Raw genomic sequence first — 16,183 nt, 5'->3', positions numbered from 1 at the left:
ATTTTCAATCATGCAGAGATAGGATAAAACACTCTAAATATATATGCATCAAGCGACGACGATGACCAAGACCAAACTAGAAGATAAACCACTCGTCTCATTTGAAATGAGTCATTTCATCTTGAAAAATGCTTTTTTAAAAGCTCTCGTCCATCAAAGCAAAGAATGATCAAACTTTCATCATCAACAGTCATTGCATAAAATTGTTTCCTAGGGTTGTCGAATGTAGCTCATATTGAAATTATTGCAATCTTGAATTTCAAAAAAATATTTACTCAATTTTCAATGATCATCATTACCCTTAAATACTTTGCAGTGAATTCTTTAAACTAACAGCCAAGTAAGCGTCCCTCCTGAATAACTTGCCAAAACTCAATATGAAATTTCATCATGTTATGCACCCTCTTTCAGGACATGGACGCGTGTCGCTTTGATTTTAAGGTCACCGACAGTGATTTCGACATCCATGGGGAGAAGGCGGGCCAATGTGAGGACGACAAACGGGATTGGGAGGAGGACGACGAGGAGGAGGAGGAAGGCGACGATGAAGAGGCAGATGGCGAAGAAGAGGAATTTGAGGAAGAAGGATCGGACGGCTACAATCTTCCCCAGCAACCTTTGGAATCTGGAGACAACTGGTACAACGAGCTCAATCCCCTCTACCGCCCCCCACTCGTCACCCCTCAAGAACAATACTACGAGGGGCTCGGAGGTGGACAATCTAAACAGTTTCGTACCGATTACCCTGCCGAACTTCGGCTCAAGAAGGTGTGCATCCCCAAAGCACCACGACGATTCAAAACTGTCGACAACTACAAGACGGATCCAGTCGCTTCATTTTCTCCGGTGAGCTCCAAAATCCGTCTCGCACCAAAAAAGAGGGAGCCCAGTTTCCCCTCACAACCTGTGGATCCGACGCCTACGCCTAACACGGATATGAGCATGGCAGAGCCACCACCACCACCGTGTCAAAAGACGGCCCGCGACCCTCCCCCCATTGTGTCAGTGAGTGACGAAATCGTCGTGAGCTACCTACAGGACCACAACATTCAAATGATGTTTGAATACTTTTTGGGGCTTTGCATCTTGAACACGCCAGCAGATCCGTTTCAGTATATTGCCGACTTGGCAGACAAGTTGGCCAGGGGGCGAGAGAGTGAGGCTGCCTTCAATGAGATCCCTCGCCTATTATCAGCTACCCATGTCAAGTCCATGTTTCGCCTCTATGACCGAGTGGGGTCTGGTTTCATGAGCCACTTCCAGTACAAAAATGCCATGGGGTCGATTGGGCTGGTAAAATATACTCAAAATCCGAGCGGCTACTTGAACGACGAAATTACTCAAGAGACATTTGTAACCGAGGCGGAGAAATGGATTGATGATCTCCTTCGAACTTTCCTATTCAAGAGAGGCGAAGATGAACCCCAGTGCTTCTAAACGTAACTGTATATACGTAAATGCTGTTAATTTGAGATAGATACGTTAAATACACAAGTTTACAGTAACTCATATGTCATCATTGGATTTATTACAAAAAGGGACCATTCTTCACACATAAATTTGGGGTTATTATATTTCACAGCGTTAAATTAATTACGCATCGAATGCAAAGGTAAATTAGAAGTAGGAATTATTGGATCGCATAGAAAAGCGGAGATTTAAAGTGAACGAAGCGATCAGCCTTTACATGTTTTAATTACTTTTTGGTCTTTGGAGGACGTCCACGCCCTCGTCCAGTACTTCCGGCCGGTTTCTTCTTGGAAGCGGTAACTTTAGGTGCTTCAACTTTCTTCTTCTTTGACTTTGGGGCTTCATCTTCGCTGACATCTTCCTCGATGTCTTCATCATCGTCCTCTAGATCCTCAACTTCATCATCGACTTCAACAGGGGCTGCTTTCTTAGGTCTTCCCCTTCCTCGGCTGCTACTGGGTTTCTTGACGGGTTGTGACTTTCGCTTTTTGGACTTTGGGACTTCATCCTCCTCGACGTCATCTGCCTCATCTGTATCATCGTTGTCATCATTCTCTTCAACAACAACAGGAGTTTTGCGTGGGCGCCCGCGACCATTGCTAGCAGAAGCAGTAGCTAACAAAATGTTCAAAATTCAATTATTTGACCATTGGGATAATTATTTATTGTCAGTATTCACATATTTTTTTTACATACATCGGCTAACAAATAGAAAATGATTTTTATCAATCAAAAATGCATAGTTAATTAGGTTAAAAGTGCGAAACTCTACCTTTTCCATTCTTCTCAGCACCGGCATACTTTTTTTCCAAGTCGTCGAGGAAAGTATTCCTGCCGGTAGCATTTCTTGCTATGGCATTTTTGAGACCTTCAAGACCATTATCAAGTTTCATCTCTTTTCTGAGCTCTTCCGCCTCTGCGGCTTCTTTCTTGGCCTACGCAGCAATAATTATTCCTTATTTCATTTTTGAATTACAGATTGTAGTATTTAAACAAAATAATTTACCACCATACCTTCTTTATTTTCTTATCTCGAACCTTCTTATCAACTCCTTTTCCCAACTTGTCCATCTCTCCGTCCTCAATCAAGCCATCAATTATATTTTGCACGCGTTCCTCATCATCAAGAATATTGGCAAAGAAGAGATTTTCTATGACGTGGAAAATGTCGCCTTTTCCTTCTTTATAGAGGCGTTTAACATCATCCTTCTCCTCGTCAGAACCTGAATAGGCAAGAACGATTACAATAGGCCATTTAAACAAAATACAGATTTAAACCAATATAAATATATACCCAAATATCCCTTTTTGAAATCGAGAATAGTTTGTTCATCGAGTGTGCGGAAGCTGCTGTAATCCATGACAAAATCTTCTTTGTCTGGCCATTCTCCTGCGAATTACAGAGTGCATTCGTTACATGTTGATTACAAATGCTGAATATCTGTGAAAATTCGTCACTAATTATCAACCTGTTTCATCATATGACTTTCTTAAATCTGAATCTTTCAGCAATTCATAAATCCGAGTGATGACTTGAAATTGTTGAGTTTTCGTTTCTCGTTCATCCTCTGATGCTTTGTCCGGATGGTACTTCAAAGCGGCACGAAGATAACCAGATTTCACTATAAAATTAGAATTCTCATTAATTTTCAATTATGCAACATAATTCTGTAATTGATGTTGATATTCACAATTTTGACTAAAAAGACACGAATCAAGAATAAGGTAAAAGAGATTTTTTTCTTACGAGCTTTCTCATCTCCAGCCTTGTCCGCAGAGATGTTCAAGATTTTGTAGAGGTCGGTGGTAGCAAATAATTTTTCGACGAGATCCATTTAAAAATTATTTTTTAGAGAAAAAGTTGAAAAAAATGAAAATTTTAATTTATTTCGTATTTTGCAGAGTGAGAGTGAGGGAGCGAACAAAGAGATGCCGGGTTAGTCAACTTCAAATCCCACCAACAAAATCGGGGCAACTTTGTCGCAGAGAGGCAAAATCATTTAGTCAAAAAGTTCAAAATGTACACATTGCAAAAAATATTGCTGCTGACTTGGAATTTCAATTTCTTACGATAAGGTAAAGTGGAAAGTTGGACAATTTACTATAAAACTCGTACGAATTTTTCATATTTTACTTATTAATTTGGCAAGTTTATATATGACGGTGAAAAGAACATTATTACTGCGCGAGCTGTGAAATAATTTGTGCGTTGGTTGTTTGAGAGGGTGACTAATAAATTAATCATCGCGAGTGCATAATTATAATTAATTGGATAGGTAAAAAATATCAATTAAATAAGTCGGGTTGGACGTGGTAAATTAGATAACTTCTGTCTTGTTAGAGGTAAGACTCACTTTTTACTTTGCACAGTGCAAAATTTTGATTAAAATATATAATTTTAATTGATGTAAAAAATTATTAATTTAACTATTAAATTTTTACGTTTATTTTTTAGCTTTAAAGAAGTCAGTCACAAGAATGATCAAACGGAAAGGATGAGGAGCTTTGATATGCAAATACAGAATATGAACAAGGCTCTAAACACATAAGCTACTGATTAGAAATTCTAATTTAGAATAGTAATCAAGCAATTTGAGTTGAAAAGATGTCGGCCACCACATTCCGTTCAGTTAGACGCAACGTCCCATACTTTCAAAACGAGATGAATGCATTACTTGGGAATTTAAGCTTGTCCGTGAAATCTATTTGCATTTGCGTCATCTGTACATATCTCCTGTCCTACTGGTCGCCTGTAGTGAGTGCATTTAGCGTCACGCCAGGTCATCTGCTGCCCCCCTCGTTCAGAATATGGACCCTGTTTACGAGTCCGTTTTTGGAAATTCACTTGTGGGAGGTCATTGTGGACATTGCAACTGTAGGATTGTGTGGTACGTAAGACTAGCGCTAGTGCATTAATAAATGTATGGTATCTGGTGAAATTGTGGGCATTTTTATAGGGAAATTGATCGAGCCATTATGGGGCCCGAAGGAAATGAGGTATGCTTTATAATTATCTAAATCATTAACAAAACATAACTTGCATTGAAAACGTTTAAAGATGTAATGTGATAATATGATAATATGTTCCAAGTATTTTGTAAATTGCAGTTTCTTCTTTGTCGTTGCAAATCTAAGCGTTACTATCTTGAGTGTCATGTATTATCTGTTCTTGTACACGGCCACGTCAGATCCAGATACGCTCTTTTCCATACAAATTCACGGATTGGCTGGATATATTGCTGGTAAAGTATCTGGACGCTTAAGTTTACGGATATGATAACGTTAATGGGTTTAATGAAGGTTTATTTGTTTTGTTTTTATACAGCCGTAACCGTTGCAGTGAGACAAATTATGCCTGACAATGTCATTTTCAAAACACCGCTTGGCAAATTGACAAATAGGTAATCACTATTTTTGTACTATATAACCCACGGTCAGTTCGTATTTTAAAAAATAAAATACTTATTTGCAGGAACGTTCCATTGACAGTTTTGATAACTTCAATAATCGCGTAAGAATTTATAAGATAACTCTCTTGTTTGCCTATATTTCCAATGTTTAAGCTTATACTGTCTATCGTCACTGACAGATGGGCGATCGGACTTTTGGAAGGCGTCTACTGCACCATGTTTGGAAGCGGAATCGTATTCTCATGGATCTATCTCAGATTTTACCAGAGACACAGCAACGGCACGAGGGGGGATCACGCCGAGAATTTTAACTTTGCTAGTTTTTTCCCGAACGTAATTCAACCCGCAATCTCCGTCATTGCTAATTCGATATTTAGCGTATTCGTCAAAATTGGATTGTGTCGAAAACCTGTGAAAAGATTTACGGATGCGAGTGGCCCATCGTCAATTCAAATTAGCATAGCTGGAGAATTGACGGATGCTGAGCGTAGACGGTAAGGCAGAATAGCATTATCACCAATTATATGTATGTTGATACCTAGAAAGACTGGATCTGTGTATTTATTTTGTATATTCATTTATCCAGGCAAAAAGCATTGAAACTGTTAAACGAACGATTGACAAGTGGTGCAAGCAAAGACGAAGCGAAACGTCCCCTTCTTCGACAAGACAGTCAAGATGATAACAACGGTGCAAGTACTTCTACACGATCCACCCTTCCCGCGAGTTCGAGTTCGCCGAATTTGTCGAATGCAAATGTTGCTTCGAGTTCGCGAAATGCAGGAGAGAGTGTCGTTGTTGGAATTGAATCATCACCTGCACTGTGATTTTTTTATTACACCCTTCACAACAGAATAATCTAGATCCCACATTATAAACCCCCTCCCTCCCGTGGATGTAAAGGTCAGAGAAACACGTCTGTCACAGTATATCAAATTCTCAACTTTATTATCTAATAAATATGTTATTAATTAACATGCGACTAAGTCAAAAAAATTACAAATTGTTGGTCAATTACATATCTATTTTACGCATGTACAATGCAGTATTTGTTATCTTGCAGATCTACCATAATCATAAATGATACTGTGCCTGTAAAACCAATAATAATGATGCATAAATCTCTTAAATGAAATTAAACTATGCATAAAATTCTCGTACCAGTGTCTTTCAGCGTGTCCATCATTGCTTTGTGATTCACGTCGTCTTTGCACTGAGGATGTGCATACAGTCGAAATTCACGAAGCAACTCGCTAACCCCTGTCTGATTTTGTGGCGGAGTTGTTGGGAGGTATTCAGTGGGACTTTTGGGTATTTGATCTCCCCGTGACGACCCACTTCTGAGGTCGTAGTGATTATGACTATTGTAATTGTAGGGATATCCAGCACCATGACTTCCACGTTGGCCTGATGGTCCTTGGACACCTTGAGATCCCTAATTACACCGCGTTACAATTAACTCCAAGTAAATGTACACAATAGTGACTAAAATTGCTTGCATACTCGAGCTCCAATTCCTCCAGGCGACCCTCTTTCCCCCTAAAATGGTGCACACAGATTAATAATTCTGGTTGTTTATTGGGTTCATCTCATTTAGAAAATGTGCATGAAAATCGTACCGGACTTCCTCGATTTCCACTTTCCCCTGGAGAACCTCTCTCTCCCTAAAAATAAGTTCAAGTCAAACAGTTATTCTGAATTGTGGTAAAGTTTATTAATATCCGTAATATTATCCGTAAAAATAAATCGTACCGGACTTCCTCTACCTCCAACTTCCCCGGGGGAACCTCTTTCTCCCTAAATTCCACATTATTGTTTCTGTTATGGTAAAAACTTTGTCATGCTTATTATTAAACTCGTAATCTCACTGGACTGCCTGGATATCCTGCTTGTCCCGCTTGTCCTGGAGGACCCCTCGCTCCCTAAACATGTCACACATTTGCATACTAATCATGCATACTAATCAACTTTTGGTTAATTTTATATTGAAATCTCACCGGACTTCCTGCTTGACCTTGACTCCCTGCTTGGCCTTGAGCCCCCGCTTGACCGTGAGCCCCTGCTTGTCCTGGAGAACCACGTGCACCATCATAATTCCAGCTCCACACATTCCTTTCAGTGACGCTGTTGGAAGTGAATTCCACGGAAGGCCCCTTTCTCCTCCGACGTCTCAAGCACCCTGAAAATTACAGGATTTCAAAAATGGTAAGAAACGTATTTAAGAAAACAAACAAACCTTGAGGACAATATTGTCCTTCGCCAGACCCCTCTCCATTCCATTGCCACCCGTCGTAGCGAGATGATGCACGCTTATCAATCTTATGAAGCTCTTCTTCTCCTCCTCCTCGTAGTAAATTACAATTTGCACCAATTTCAATATCTCCCCTAATTTTGTGCAATCGTCCATTCATGCTGAAAATTATTCCCATCTGAATGCACACAATGATCACGAGATAAACGCACAAAACGCTGAGATACTGAGCCACTCTTTTGTTCTTTATGTCTTCGCCGTGTTCGACAAGTTCCGACTTCTCGGTGACCATTTTACTTTATTTTTCTTTAAAAAAAAATACTCCGGAAGAAAATTTTTTGACGAAAACTTGCCATCCAATCCAACCACCACCAAGAGTGGTAAAGTTAAACTAAATAGGCATAAAATTGGTCAGACTCAGACAACATAACGGATATCACCATATCAAAATACATTTATGTTGTCTCAAGGCTGATAATAAATAAATAGATGAGTCGACTCTCATGATCTGGAAGAAGAAAGGTCATGAACGAACGAACAAGCACAACTGCTCAATATGCATAAATATGTAACTTCTTGAGTCATTCATGGTATATATACATACACGTTGACAATATTTGTTTATGAACGAGAAAACTTGTAAAAATTATGAATTCGATGAATGGAGTTATTATGTAAATAAAATACGTTGGGTTATCCATCTACAGTATTAATAAAAACAAAATCCATTCCACATTTCCTATAATAAAATACATAAATACATATATAAATGAGTCAATAACTTTCAGAGATGCATCAACTTATCATGACATGATTCGTTGGACTTTTCCAACCTTTATTGTTTCTCATTATGCAACTAATTCTGCCAGTGGCCCCGGAAGCCATGATGGGCGACATGAATAACCGTAGGGACATTGTTCCTCTGTCCCCCACGCTTCCGAGACCACCAACAAAATTTTTAGCGGTGCAAAAATTGCAGGGCATGCAGACCAGACTTATTTGATCCTTATGTAGAATTAAATATGTCTTTTTCATACATTTTGTGGTGACAATATTGGTGTGAGTGTGCATGCATGTGCGTGTGGTAAACAAATTGTTTAACAACCGCAGCTCGATGTCTGTTTTTTATTTTAAAATTTATTTACATCGTAACGCATGGCAAACCATCTTTTTGTTGACAGCAGCAGTATAGCAGCAGCAGTACCAGATCCTTTGAAAATTAACAAAAATGATTGCCGTAATTTAATTTGGCATGCACTGTTTGTGTGCATCCGATCTATTCTCCCGTGCGCTACAAGTGTACTTTATTTTGCAAACGCCGATTTTGAAATCAACAACGCAACGCCCAACAAAAGGAATGGGACACAATTTAAGTCAGCAGTAGTTTGCAAACGGGAATTGATTGTGAGTCTTAATTTCTCGATCTCATTTTTCTGATTTCCGTCAGTCCCACAACACAATCCCATAAGAAAGCACGAAGCCAAGAGTCAAAAGCATGCGGTACACAGAAGTAGAAAGATAACAATAGTTAGTTAGTAACAATTGGACACATTTCTGAAGCATCTTGCAAAAAAAGTGCACAGTCTCATTTCGTGCATGGTCTCTCTTCATTATTATTGCACTGCTCTTGTATCATCCTCACACACCGGTAAATAATTGTGACACCACGACCCAGCCCCCATAGATCTTTAAAAAGGAGACGATGCGATCTACTTTTTCATGTGCGTACCATTATAAGATGCACGAATAGACTTTTTTGCCAATTAAAAGTAATAATGTCACCTCGTTCATCTTGTTCTATCTCAGTCCACCGCCTACACATAGCTACATACACTTAAATGCATGGTTGGGTTTAATTCGGTCTGTCGGTGGGTGAGGAGAAGTGTTCAAATAAGTAATTTATGTCAAAATTAGATTAAAAGAGGAAGGCCAAAATAAATCATTGTACGTGGTAAAAATTTTGTCACGTACGTGGATAGTTGGCTGCATGCATTTTTAGTTGAATTTTTACCGTGGCAGTTACATGATCTATCTATTTCTACCTTTGAAAAATTAAAACTGCATCCCCATGGTGGAGAAATACCCGGATAATTTAATTCTGATGAAGTTGCTCTCACCAATTTCTGAACTTCCATTAACAGCCGTGGGAGACTTTCCGATAAGTTATCGAAATCTTTTGGAAGGGACGACGCCGAGGTGGAAGGCGTTGCAGGTGGAGGACAGTGGCGGTGGCTTAAGAAGTCATAAAGTGGTCACGACAAGGAGAAAGTCGTGGAGTTATATTCATCCAGCGACGCCCACTGCGGATCATCGAAAAGGCTTCGCCTCGACGAGAGCGTCATTTGAGGAAGCAAATCCTGCCGTATTTCCATTTACGATGGCACCCACGCCCACCACGACCACGACCCCGACTTGGCTTCACAAGGTCCACTTGCTCCGGGAGGATAGTAATAACGATGCGAAGAGTTTGTCCATCAGTGGCACTGATCTCACATTTGTGGTTCCTTTCATGATAGTACTGGCAGTTGTAGGAATGGTATGTACATAGATATACTTTAAATTTTCTCGCGTACTGAAATATTTACATGTAAAATAATGAGATTTGATTTTAGATTTTACTCTGCGTCCGACGACGACAAAGATTGGAAGATCTTCGGCACAAACTTGTCCCCATTTATCATTTTGCTCCTGGAGAGGAGGATGACGAATTTGCCTACGATAAGGACACAGACCCATGGAAAGAATACTGGTCATCGCATGAATCTCGTAAAAATCAACGTTAAACAACGTTTAGTTAGAGGTCCAAAATTTTTGAGCGAATTGAGTCAAATGTGATTTATTTACGTTAGGGAAACATTATAATTATTATACTTCCAAAACATTGAAAATCTACGTGATAAACTTGAGGAAAATATATTTCAAAAGATTTTTTGATTTGTGGTGATTGTTTTGTTCATACTTTTTTTCTTTAAACCGTATCCGGAATATCAAACATAAAGTAGATCATTTGATGTGGTTTAAAGTTTGGATTTAAGTTTGCCCATTAGTTTGTCTAGAACCATGGCTTTGGTGATGTCGCCTTTAACTTTAAGTTTTCCCATCATGTATCTGCAAAACATACATTTATGTAAACGTGTAAACGTGTACTTAATATTTTATAGTAGACCGGATAAAGTAAACTCACGCAGAAGTGGGGCTAAGTTTTCCAGAAAACAGCTTCACAAAATCAGCTTGGCTAACGGAAATGGTCACATCAGATTTGTTTGGGGATTCACCTGTGGGAAAATGCATATACGAATCAGCAAGCACGCCCAATGTCGATATCCTTTTTAATTCTTTCGCTACCCTTTCCAGTGGATCCTTCACCATTCTTCAGGTCCAGGAAATACATGCCGCCGTCGTCACCTATAAAATGTTATTCAGACATTAATAACAGTTTTTATGTTTCATTCGGATAAGTCTTCTTTTTAAACCTTTCACATCAAACTGGAAAACAGCGTTGGTTTTCTTGATCATATCGGGATCCACGAGTCCTTTAATTTTTGAAAAGATTTGGACAATTTCGCCTCCTTCATCGCCACCTCCTCCAGATGGTGCAGCAGCAGCTGCTGGAGGTGGTGCAGATTTGCCCATCGAAGAGGCTGACGTTACAGGGGTTGCCTTTCCAGTGAGCTGAATTTTGTATTGGCTACTGTGAACTGTATCAAGGCTTTCCAGGAAGAAATCCGGCATAAGTTCAGCATCTGCAATAATAAGTAAAATATAATAATAGATAATGCCAGCCACCAGAAGTGTGTTAACTCTGAAATTATCAAGTACCCTTGTCATATTGGTACGGTGTCAAGTCAGTGATTCCTTCTTCCTTCATTACTTGTTCATCAATGTAGAAATATCCGGTGGCTTGCTTGCTGTCTCGGCACAGAATAGAATATGCAGCGTCTGCAATAATGTCGGGCGATCGACACTGCCTTTTAGCGTCAGCTCCACCCAGAAGCATTTCAATGGCGGCCGTGTATATTCCGGTTGCTGCATAAAACAAAATACATAAGAGTAAATATTAATTGTGGATTATGCAATATCTTATCTTGCAATTTAGAGCAAAGAAATGTTACCTGGCCAAAGACAATTGGCAGCGATACCCTCGGGTTTAAATTCTTCAGCCCATCCAAAAGCGTAGAGACTCATGTTGTATTTCGCGATGGTGTAGGCAACGTTGTTTTGGAACCAACGTGGTTGCAAGCTCAAGGGGGGCGAAAGGTTGAGAATGTGTGGATTCTTCCCCTTCTTCAAGTAAGGAAGGCACATCTTTGTTCTGTTGATCGAGAATTAACTAGGTATTTATTATTATCCAAGTAATAGTATCGTTAATTCCTAATAATAATATTAAACCACATACACAAGGAATGTTCCACGTGAGTTAATTTGATGCATCAGGTCGTATCGTTTCATATCCGTGTCCAACGTCTTTGTCAAATTGATGGCGCTGGCATTATTAATGACTGAAAGCAATTAAGACGAATATAAATTAAAAAATAGGAACAATAAAATTATTAAATTTATTCGTCTCTTTACCGATATCAATTCCTCCAAATTCTGCCACTGCTTTTTGAACGGAATCAGCCACTTGTTTTTCATCACGAATATCCACCAAACAGGGGAGAGCTCGTCCTCCAGCTTCTTCAACTATTTAAACATCAGAATTAGCACAGAACATTAAAATTGAGAATTGCTCGAAATAATTAATCTATAATTTCATTCATACTTTCTTTCGCAACGGTATAAATCGTTCCAGGAAGTTTGGGATGAGGTTCACCAGTCTTCGCAGCGACAACGATGTTGACCTTGTCCTTTGCCAATTTTAGGGCAATTGCTCGACCAATCCCTAAAAAATCAAATGCAGAACACACTATAAAATCAATACGATCGAAAATCAAAATTTCTCAAAAATTAACTTACCTCGGCTAGCTCCAGAAATATAAGCCGTGCGACCGGCAAGTTTCCTAGATATGCCATACAGGAGGAGTAATTAGTTATCACAAATTACAAATTTTAACGTGAACTTTTAAAATAATGATTGACACCTCTTACCCAGTATTCTGAATAAGCGACATTTTCACAAAATTTCACTACAAGATGATGACCAAGCACAAATTAAGTAAGGACAGGAATCTAATGCAGAATGATGATGATAAATAGAACTGCCCCACACTAAATAATGGACAGTTAGGTAATTTAATCATAAACTGTACTGAACCCTCCACCAATATTGGATGTTTAATGTGATGATCCGATGTTTGTTTATTATGTCAGTGCAACTTGTACTAGCTGATCCAAAGTCCAAGTTCCAAGCCGGTGGTGTAATACGCGACTGTTACGCAATACTTACCGTAGATGCCAGCCACAACAATGGAAAATGGAACAAAGGGTATCAAAGCTATGCAATTTAATAATTAATTATTTGCCCAGTTATCAATTTATTTTGTGTATACTGCATTTATTAACTGCTGGTCATTGAAAGACTAAAATTGGATAAGTCAAAACAAAAGTAGTGCAAAAATAACAAGTTCGAGTAATTAGTAAATTTGTCAGAATATATAAAAAAACATGACAAATAATTTGAGTTTAGTTGAGATTCTGCTACATAAATTTCAAAATAAATACATTTTTCTGTTAGACCAAGTATAATTTGCAAATGCCTCCCTCTTCAATTGAGGTTTTGCACTTGGGACACTCGCTGACCTGTTTTAAGCACTGGTGGCAGAAAACATGACCACAATTTGGGATAATGGCATCTTTATAATTATTCTGGCAGGAAGGACACATTAGATCTTGCTTGTAAGTTCGGATTTCTTCCAGTATGACCTCATCGATGGGTGGATGATGTCGCCCTTGGCGTCTGATTTGATCGATGGATTCCCGAGCGTGTCGAATCTGCTGGAGAAGATTGGATTGATTTCGTTCTTCCGCAGCGATGTCGTTCGTCCGTTCCTTGAGCGTGCCGTTAATTTTATCCAGGGCTTTCTGGTAGCAATCTAATAGCAATTAAAATAATTACCATTTTACTGCTCAATTTTTCGAAGTTTGAAATAATAAAAAACTGCCCATAGCGTATAAATTGGGTAAAAAAGGTTGTAAAATTTTTAATTGAGCACAAAGTAAAATTAATTTCTGAAATATTAAAAAGTTACTAGTTTGAAAAATTTAGCGTGCAAACAACAACTATTTAAGCTATTAATTTTAAGACTAGATAAAATTTATATAATTTCACAAACGATGGAGGAAGTTTACAATTTTTATTTATTTACTAAATAAAGAATATTTCTTGAAAACGAAATTTATTACCTATTTGAACATTTGGTATGGCAGTCGTATGAAGTAGCCGGATGTTTTCAATATTTTCGTGAGCTGCTACAATGTGAAGGTTTTGCAATTTTTCTTGATATTTCGAAATCCTCTGAACCAAGGAGCTTGTTTTTTCGTCAAGTTCGGGTAAAGTATTGATCAAATTATTTAATTCGTTGATGGATATCTACAAATACATGAATGTATATAAATAATAATTAATTAATAACGTAATAATAATTGCCAATTATTAATTGGAAATTGAACCATGAATACCATATCAGAATTTTTGTCAATTTCCAGATGGGCATCTTTGTCACCAGTTTTCGTATCCTGAATCATATTCTGCGAGTATTGGAACAATCTCCGGTTGTCAGCTTCACTTATCATGTCCGCCAGTTTATTGCGTTGCATGGTTAATTCGTCGAAATTGTGGCCACATTTTTCCAAAGATGTTATTAACGTTTGCATACCCTTAGCACGGTCACTAGCTTCTCGCATTAGTGATGATTCTGTTCCTTTGAGATTTGTAATATGCTTCAACTTCCTGATTAACTTTGAAAAATTTTCAATCTCGTTCCGAGTCTTTTTCAATGAATCTTGAACGGAAGTGTTTCCAGTATCCTGGTTTAGAGCATTATTTTTGAACAAATCGAGTTGAAACTTCAAGCTGTCTCGTTCAGATTGAGCTTTCCTGAAATGCATAATGAAAGTGACTTGAATATAGTAAGTTCATGGCAGTAATACTGATACATATCGTCGGCCTAATTATAAATCCCGACAAGTGATTTTCATAGCATAATTATTCTAGTAATGCTTATTCTAGTAATTAGCATGAATAACGATTCTATGTGTATTAGCTTCAGTAGTTATGTAATTAGGACAAGTGCATTTTCTAAAAATTTTCAAGACAGCCAAAAACGTGAATTAACAAAACGTTTTGTTCTGGCCGACCTAATTTTTAGCTTGGTTGTCAAAAATTAGCTACAGCTACAGTCAGCATAAAAATTGGGGGAAACCAGCAAAATATTCGAATTTTTTTCCAGAGATCAACGCCTACCAATTTTTCGGCGGTGTAGCTGACGCTGCGCGGCGTCCCAAGGTTAACGGACTGTGAAATGAGAATTATCGCACAAAATGCTACCGGCGAGGCGACGTTGACCTATGTTTTCTATTCTAAATCTAACTAGAAACTCAGAAATTCTGAGTCAGAATGCCCTAAAATGTACTTGTCTGGAGTGCTCTGGAGCTATAATCATTCGTCCGGATTTATAATTAGGCCGACGATCTGGGTTATTTTATTACGCCAATTCCCGTTTTAATCGGACAAGCTCTTCCGGTTGGTGTGAGCCGCCAGTGTCCACTTCTTTCCCACTTCCACCAGGTCTGGGTGGCGAACAAGCCTTATTACCTGTAAGATGTCGGATTCGTTGCTGCATTTCTTTGTCGACTGTGAGCAGCTAAAAATAATTAAAAATCGATCATGGATAGTATCAATAATTCTTGAATATCGCACCGCGTACCTTGTTACGCTCAGCCAACAATCGTTCCTCCTTTCTTGCCGTATAATCGAGATATATGTGAAAACCTTCGTGTTGCGTTTGCAATATTTCGGCGAAATTTTCTTCTTCTTCTTGCACAGGTCCAAAATACTCTTTTTCTAACTGACGCAGATTTAAGTCTTGACGCCAGTCGGCCAAATATTGTTTCGTGAAGGAAATCTGGTCAATTTTATGCAAAATATCGTGACGATCTTTAGACTGCTTATCAAGCTCCTGTATAAATATATGCAAATTTTTAAAGCCTAAATATGCAGAGACAAAATATAATTGATCGACTTTCACCACCTTTCTCTCAAACAGGTTGGCCAATCCTAAAAGGTGTCCCTGTGCAGTGCCGCTTTGCGAAAGGAGCATTTCCAACTCTAGAAACTGCTTGGACACAAAATCCTCCATGACGGTGACGCTGTTCTCTAACTCTCGGTACTGCGATGAGGTCAGGATCTCATCCCTCTGAATATTGCACGCTTCTAGTCGCAATTTCTGCAAGTGTGCGAATGCTTGTTCTTCAGATGTTTGGAGGTCTTCAAGTTCACGTAGTAAAGGATCATCTTTGTCCAGTTCCACTTTTTTTGCGACTGTTCCTTCTTCAATAGGTGTTTTGGCAAGTGTTTGCAGGTTTTGCACATCAACAGACATGCTTTGATGGTTCTTTTGCAGATTTATGGTTAGAGTGTCGAGTTTGTAGTCGTAACGTTGCAATTTGTAAATGTCCCATTCCAACTGCTCAATGGTGTCACGTAATTTATCGGCATCTTCAGCAGTACTGGAAATTGCTGCGTTTTCCCTTATTAAACGATGCTGTATAAAAATATAAATATTTTCATGCATGAGCTGACTACGGATTGGATTTTGTATATTTTATGTAAAAATCAGTGTTTCGTTTTGGACGTCCATATCTGCCCATACTAATTTTGGACGTCCAAAATGTCCAAAAGCATCCAACGTTGGAAAATGGGGCAAAATGATACAGATTTTTAATTGACGAATCTTTTTGCATATTTATGCACATATGCACATATGCAATTTCCTATTAATTTTGAGCTTTTGGTTGGTCTATGTATAATACTACGAAATTTAGAACAACTTTTGTTTCAACATGTTTTTTTAGGAGAAATTAAGAAATGTTCTAAACCATGGTGCATTATTAC

General features: G+C 38.5%; 7 protein-coding genes across 9 annotated transcripts; 3 read left to right on the top strand and 4 right to left on the bottom strand.

Annotated features, from left to right (window-relative positions):
* The first annotated feature begins 283 nt into the window (after positions 1 to 283).
* LOC110853141 lies at positions 284 to 1,453 on the top strand. The gene is made up of 2 exons (XM_022101384.2): positions 284 to 340; positions 412 to 1,453. Exon 2 carries the CDS (start codon positions 415 to 417, stop codon positions 1,435 to 1,437), a length of 1,023 nt encoding a protein of 340 aa, XP_021957076.1. The 5' UTR covers positions 284 to 340; positions 412 to 414; the 3' UTR covers positions 1,438 to 1,453.
* A 42-nt stretch (positions 1,454 to 1,495) lies between these two features.
* LOC110852935 (dnaJ homolog subfamily C member 9) lies at positions 1,496 to 3,420 on the bottom strand. The gene is made up of 6 exons (XM_022101114.2): positions 3,218 to 3,420; positions 2,940 to 3,092; positions 2,765 to 2,860; positions 2,485 to 2,693; positions 2,243 to 2,405; positions 1,496 to 2,085 (listed from the first exon to the last, which is right to left on the bottom strand). Exons 1-6 carry the CDS (start codon positions 3,303 to 3,305, stop codon positions 1,697 to 1,699), a joined length of 1,098 nt encoding a protein of 365 aa, XP_021956806.1. The 5' UTR covers positions 3,306 to 3,420; the 3' UTR covers positions 1,496 to 1,696.
* Positions 3,421 to 3,502: 82 nt separating this feature from the next.
* Positions 3,503 to 5,876, top strand: LOC110852934 (transmembrane protein 115). Its single transcript, XM_022101113.2, has 8 exons — positions 3,503 to 3,813; positions 3,926 to 4,358; positions 4,428 to 4,467; positions 4,579 to 4,712; positions 4,796 to 4,871; positions 4,943 to 4,981; positions 5,060 to 5,374; positions 5,467 to 5,876. The coding sequence occupies exons 2-8, from the start codon at positions 4,076 to 4,078 to the stop codon at positions 5,705 to 5,707; spliced, it is 1,128 nt and encodes a 375-aa protein (XP_021956805.1). The 5' UTR covers positions 3,503 to 3,813; positions 3,926 to 4,075; the 3' UTR covers positions 5,708 to 5,876.
* LOC110852936 (collagen alpha-2(I) chain) lies at positions 5,802 to 7,625 on the bottom strand. 2 transcript variants are annotated; one of them, XM_022101115.2, is made up of 8 exons: positions 7,117 to 7,622; positions 6,878 to 7,059; positions 6,749 to 6,802; positions 6,633 to 6,677; positions 6,500 to 6,544; positions 6,384 to 6,419; positions 6,042 to 6,315; positions 5,802 to 5,972 (listed from the first exon to the last, which is right to left on the bottom strand). In XM_022101115.2, exons 1-8 carry the CDS (start codon positions 7,421 to 7,423, stop codon positions 5,908 to 5,910), a joined length of 1,008 nt encoding a protein of 335 aa, XP_021956807.1. In that variant the 5' UTR covers positions 7,424 to 7,622; the 3' UTR covers positions 5,802 to 5,907. The 2 variants fall into 2 exon arrangements, with proteins under 2 accessions (XP_021956807.1, XP_035710095.1); XM_035854202.1 differs by lacking the exons at positions 6,633 to 6,677; positions 6,749 to 6,802 and having other exon boundaries at positions 7,117 to 7,625.
* A 648-nt stretch (positions 7,626 to 8,273) lies between these two features.
* Positions 8,274 to 10,065, top strand: LOC110853356. Of its 2 annotated transcripts, XR_002548195.2 has the most exons (3): positions 8,274 to 8,535; positions 9,273 to 9,667; positions 9,744 to 10,065. XR_002548195.2 is itself a non-coding variant. In XM_035854203.1 (2 exons), exons 1-2 carry the CDS (start codon positions 9,200 to 9,202, stop codon positions 9,912 to 9,914), a joined length of 639 nt encoding a protein of 212 aa, XP_035710096.1. In that variant the 5' UTR covers positions 8,600 to 9,199; the 3' UTR covers positions 9,915 to 10,065. The 2 variants fall into 2 exon arrangements, 1 of the variants encoding a protein (XP_035710096.1); XM_035854203.1 differs by lacking the exon at positions 8,274 to 8,535 and having other exon boundaries at positions 8,600 to 9,667.
* On the bottom strand, positions 9,952 to 12,441 carry LOC110853355 (hydroxysteroid dehydrogenase-like protein 2). Its single transcript, XM_022101620.2, has 11 exons — positions 12,220 to 12,441; positions 12,088 to 12,131; positions 11,894 to 12,013; positions 11,704 to 11,814; positions 11,528 to 11,630; positions 11,244 to 11,443; positions 10,951 to 11,157; positions 10,605 to 10,874; positions 10,477 to 10,536; positions 10,316 to 10,406; positions 9,952 to 10,239 (listed from the first exon to the last, which is right to left on the bottom strand). The coding sequence occupies exons 1-11, from the start codon at positions 12,240 to 12,242 to the stop codon at positions 10,149 to 10,151; spliced, it is 1,320 nt and encodes a 439-aa protein (XP_021957312.1). The 5' UTR covers positions 12,243 to 12,441; the 3' UTR covers positions 9,952 to 10,148.
* A 163-nt stretch (positions 12,442 to 12,604) lies between these two features.
* Positions 12,605 to 15,829, bottom strand: LOC110853140 (E3 ubiquitin-protein ligase Bre1). Its single transcript, XM_035854201.1, has 6 exons — positions 15,321 to 15,829; positions 14,997 to 15,248; positions 14,779 to 14,933; positions 13,750 to 14,167; positions 13,474 to 13,660; positions 12,605 to 13,163 (listed from the first exon to the last, which is right to left on the bottom strand). Exons 1-6 carry the CDS (start codon positions 15,669 to 15,671, stop codon positions 12,802 to 12,804), a joined length of 1,725 nt encoding a protein of 574 aa, XP_035710094.1. The 5' UTR covers positions 15,672 to 15,829; the 3' UTR covers positions 12,605 to 12,801.
* Between the last annotated feature and the right edge of the window lie 354 nt (positions 15,830 to 16,183).

The sequence above is a fragment of the Folsomia candida genome, unplaced genomic scaffold (genome assembly GCF_002217175.1).
Source record: "Folsomia candida strain VU population unplaced genomic scaffold, ASM221717v1 Fcan01_Sc008, whole genome shotgun sequence".
Classification (NCBI taxonomy): Eukaryota; Metazoa; Arthropoda; class Collembola; order Entomobryomorpha; family Isotomidae; genus Folsomia; species Folsomia candida.
The sequence above is the reverse complement of the archived record's forward strand: the minus strand, read 5'-3'. Positions and strand labels throughout refer to the sequence as shown.

Coding starts and splice junctions, on each gene's coding strand:
- LOC110853356 (XM_035854203.1), top strand. CDS start 9,200: ATGGTGGAGAAATACCCGGATAATTTAATTCTGATGAAGTTGCTCTCA. Junction 9,668..9,743: donor TACTGGCAGTTGTAGGAATG/GTATGTACATAG, acceptor ATTTGATTTTAG/ATTTTACTCTGCGTCCGACG.
- LOC110853140 (XM_035854201.1), bottom strand. CDS start 15,671: ATGTCTGTTGATGTGCAAAACCTGCAAACACTTGCCAAAACACCTATT. Junction 13,661..13,749: donor TTGACAAAAATTCTGATATG/GTATTCATGGTT, acceptor ATGTATTTGTAG/ATATCCATCAACGAATTAAA. Junction 13,164..13,473: donor CATACCAAATGTTCAAATAG/GTAATAAATTTC, acceptor AATTGCTATTAG/ATTGCTACCAGAAAGCCCTG.
- LOC110852934 (XM_022101113.2), top strand. CDS start 4,076: ATGTCGGCCACCACATTCCGTTCAGTTAGACGCAACGTCCCATACTTT. Junction 4,713..4,795: donor ATTGGCTGGATATATTGCTG/GTAAAGTATCTG, acceptor GTTTTTATACAG/CCGTAACCGTTGCAGTGAGA. Junction 4,872..4,942: donor CTTGGCAAATTGACAAATAG/GTAATCACTATT, acceptor ACTTATTTGCAG/GAACGTTCCATTGACAGTTT.
- LOC110852936 (XM_022101115.2), bottom strand. CDS start 7,423: ATGGTCACCGAGAAGTCGGAACTTGTCGAACACGGCGAAGACATAAAG. Junction 7,060..7,116: donor AGGACAATATTGTCCTCAAG/GTTTGTTTGTTT, acceptor TGTAATTTTCAG/GGTGCTTGAGACGTCGGAGG. Junction 6,420..6,499: donor GTGGAAATCGAGGAAGTCCG/GTACGATTTTCA, acceptor GCACCATTTTAG/GGGGAAAGAGGGTCGCCTGG.
- LOC110853141 (XM_022101384.2), top strand. CDS start 415: ATGGACGCGTGTCGCTTTGATTTTAAGGTCACCGACAGTGATTTCGAC.
- LOC110852935 (XM_022101114.2), bottom strand. CDS start 3,305: ATGGATCTCGTCGAAAAATTATTTGCTACCACCGACCTCTACAAAATC. Junction 3,093..3,217: donor GGCTGGAGATGAGAAAGCTC/GTAAGAAAAAAA, acceptor CTAATTTTATAG/TGAAATCTGGTTATCTTCGT. Junction 2,086..2,242: donor TGCTGAGAAGAATGGAAAAG/GTAGAGTTTCGC, acceptor ACATTTTGTTAG/CTACTGCTTCTGCTAGCAAT.
- LOC110853355 (XM_022101620.2), bottom strand. CDS start 12,242: ATGTCGCTTATTCAGAATACTGG. Junction 11,815..11,893: donor TTATACCGTTGCGAAAGAAA/GTATGAATGAAA, acceptor ATGTTTAAATAG/TTGAAGAAGCTGGAGGACGA. Junction 10,875..10,950: donor ACCGTACCAATATGACAAGG/GTACTTGATAAT, acceptor TTATTATTGCAG/ATGCTGAACTTATGCCGGAT.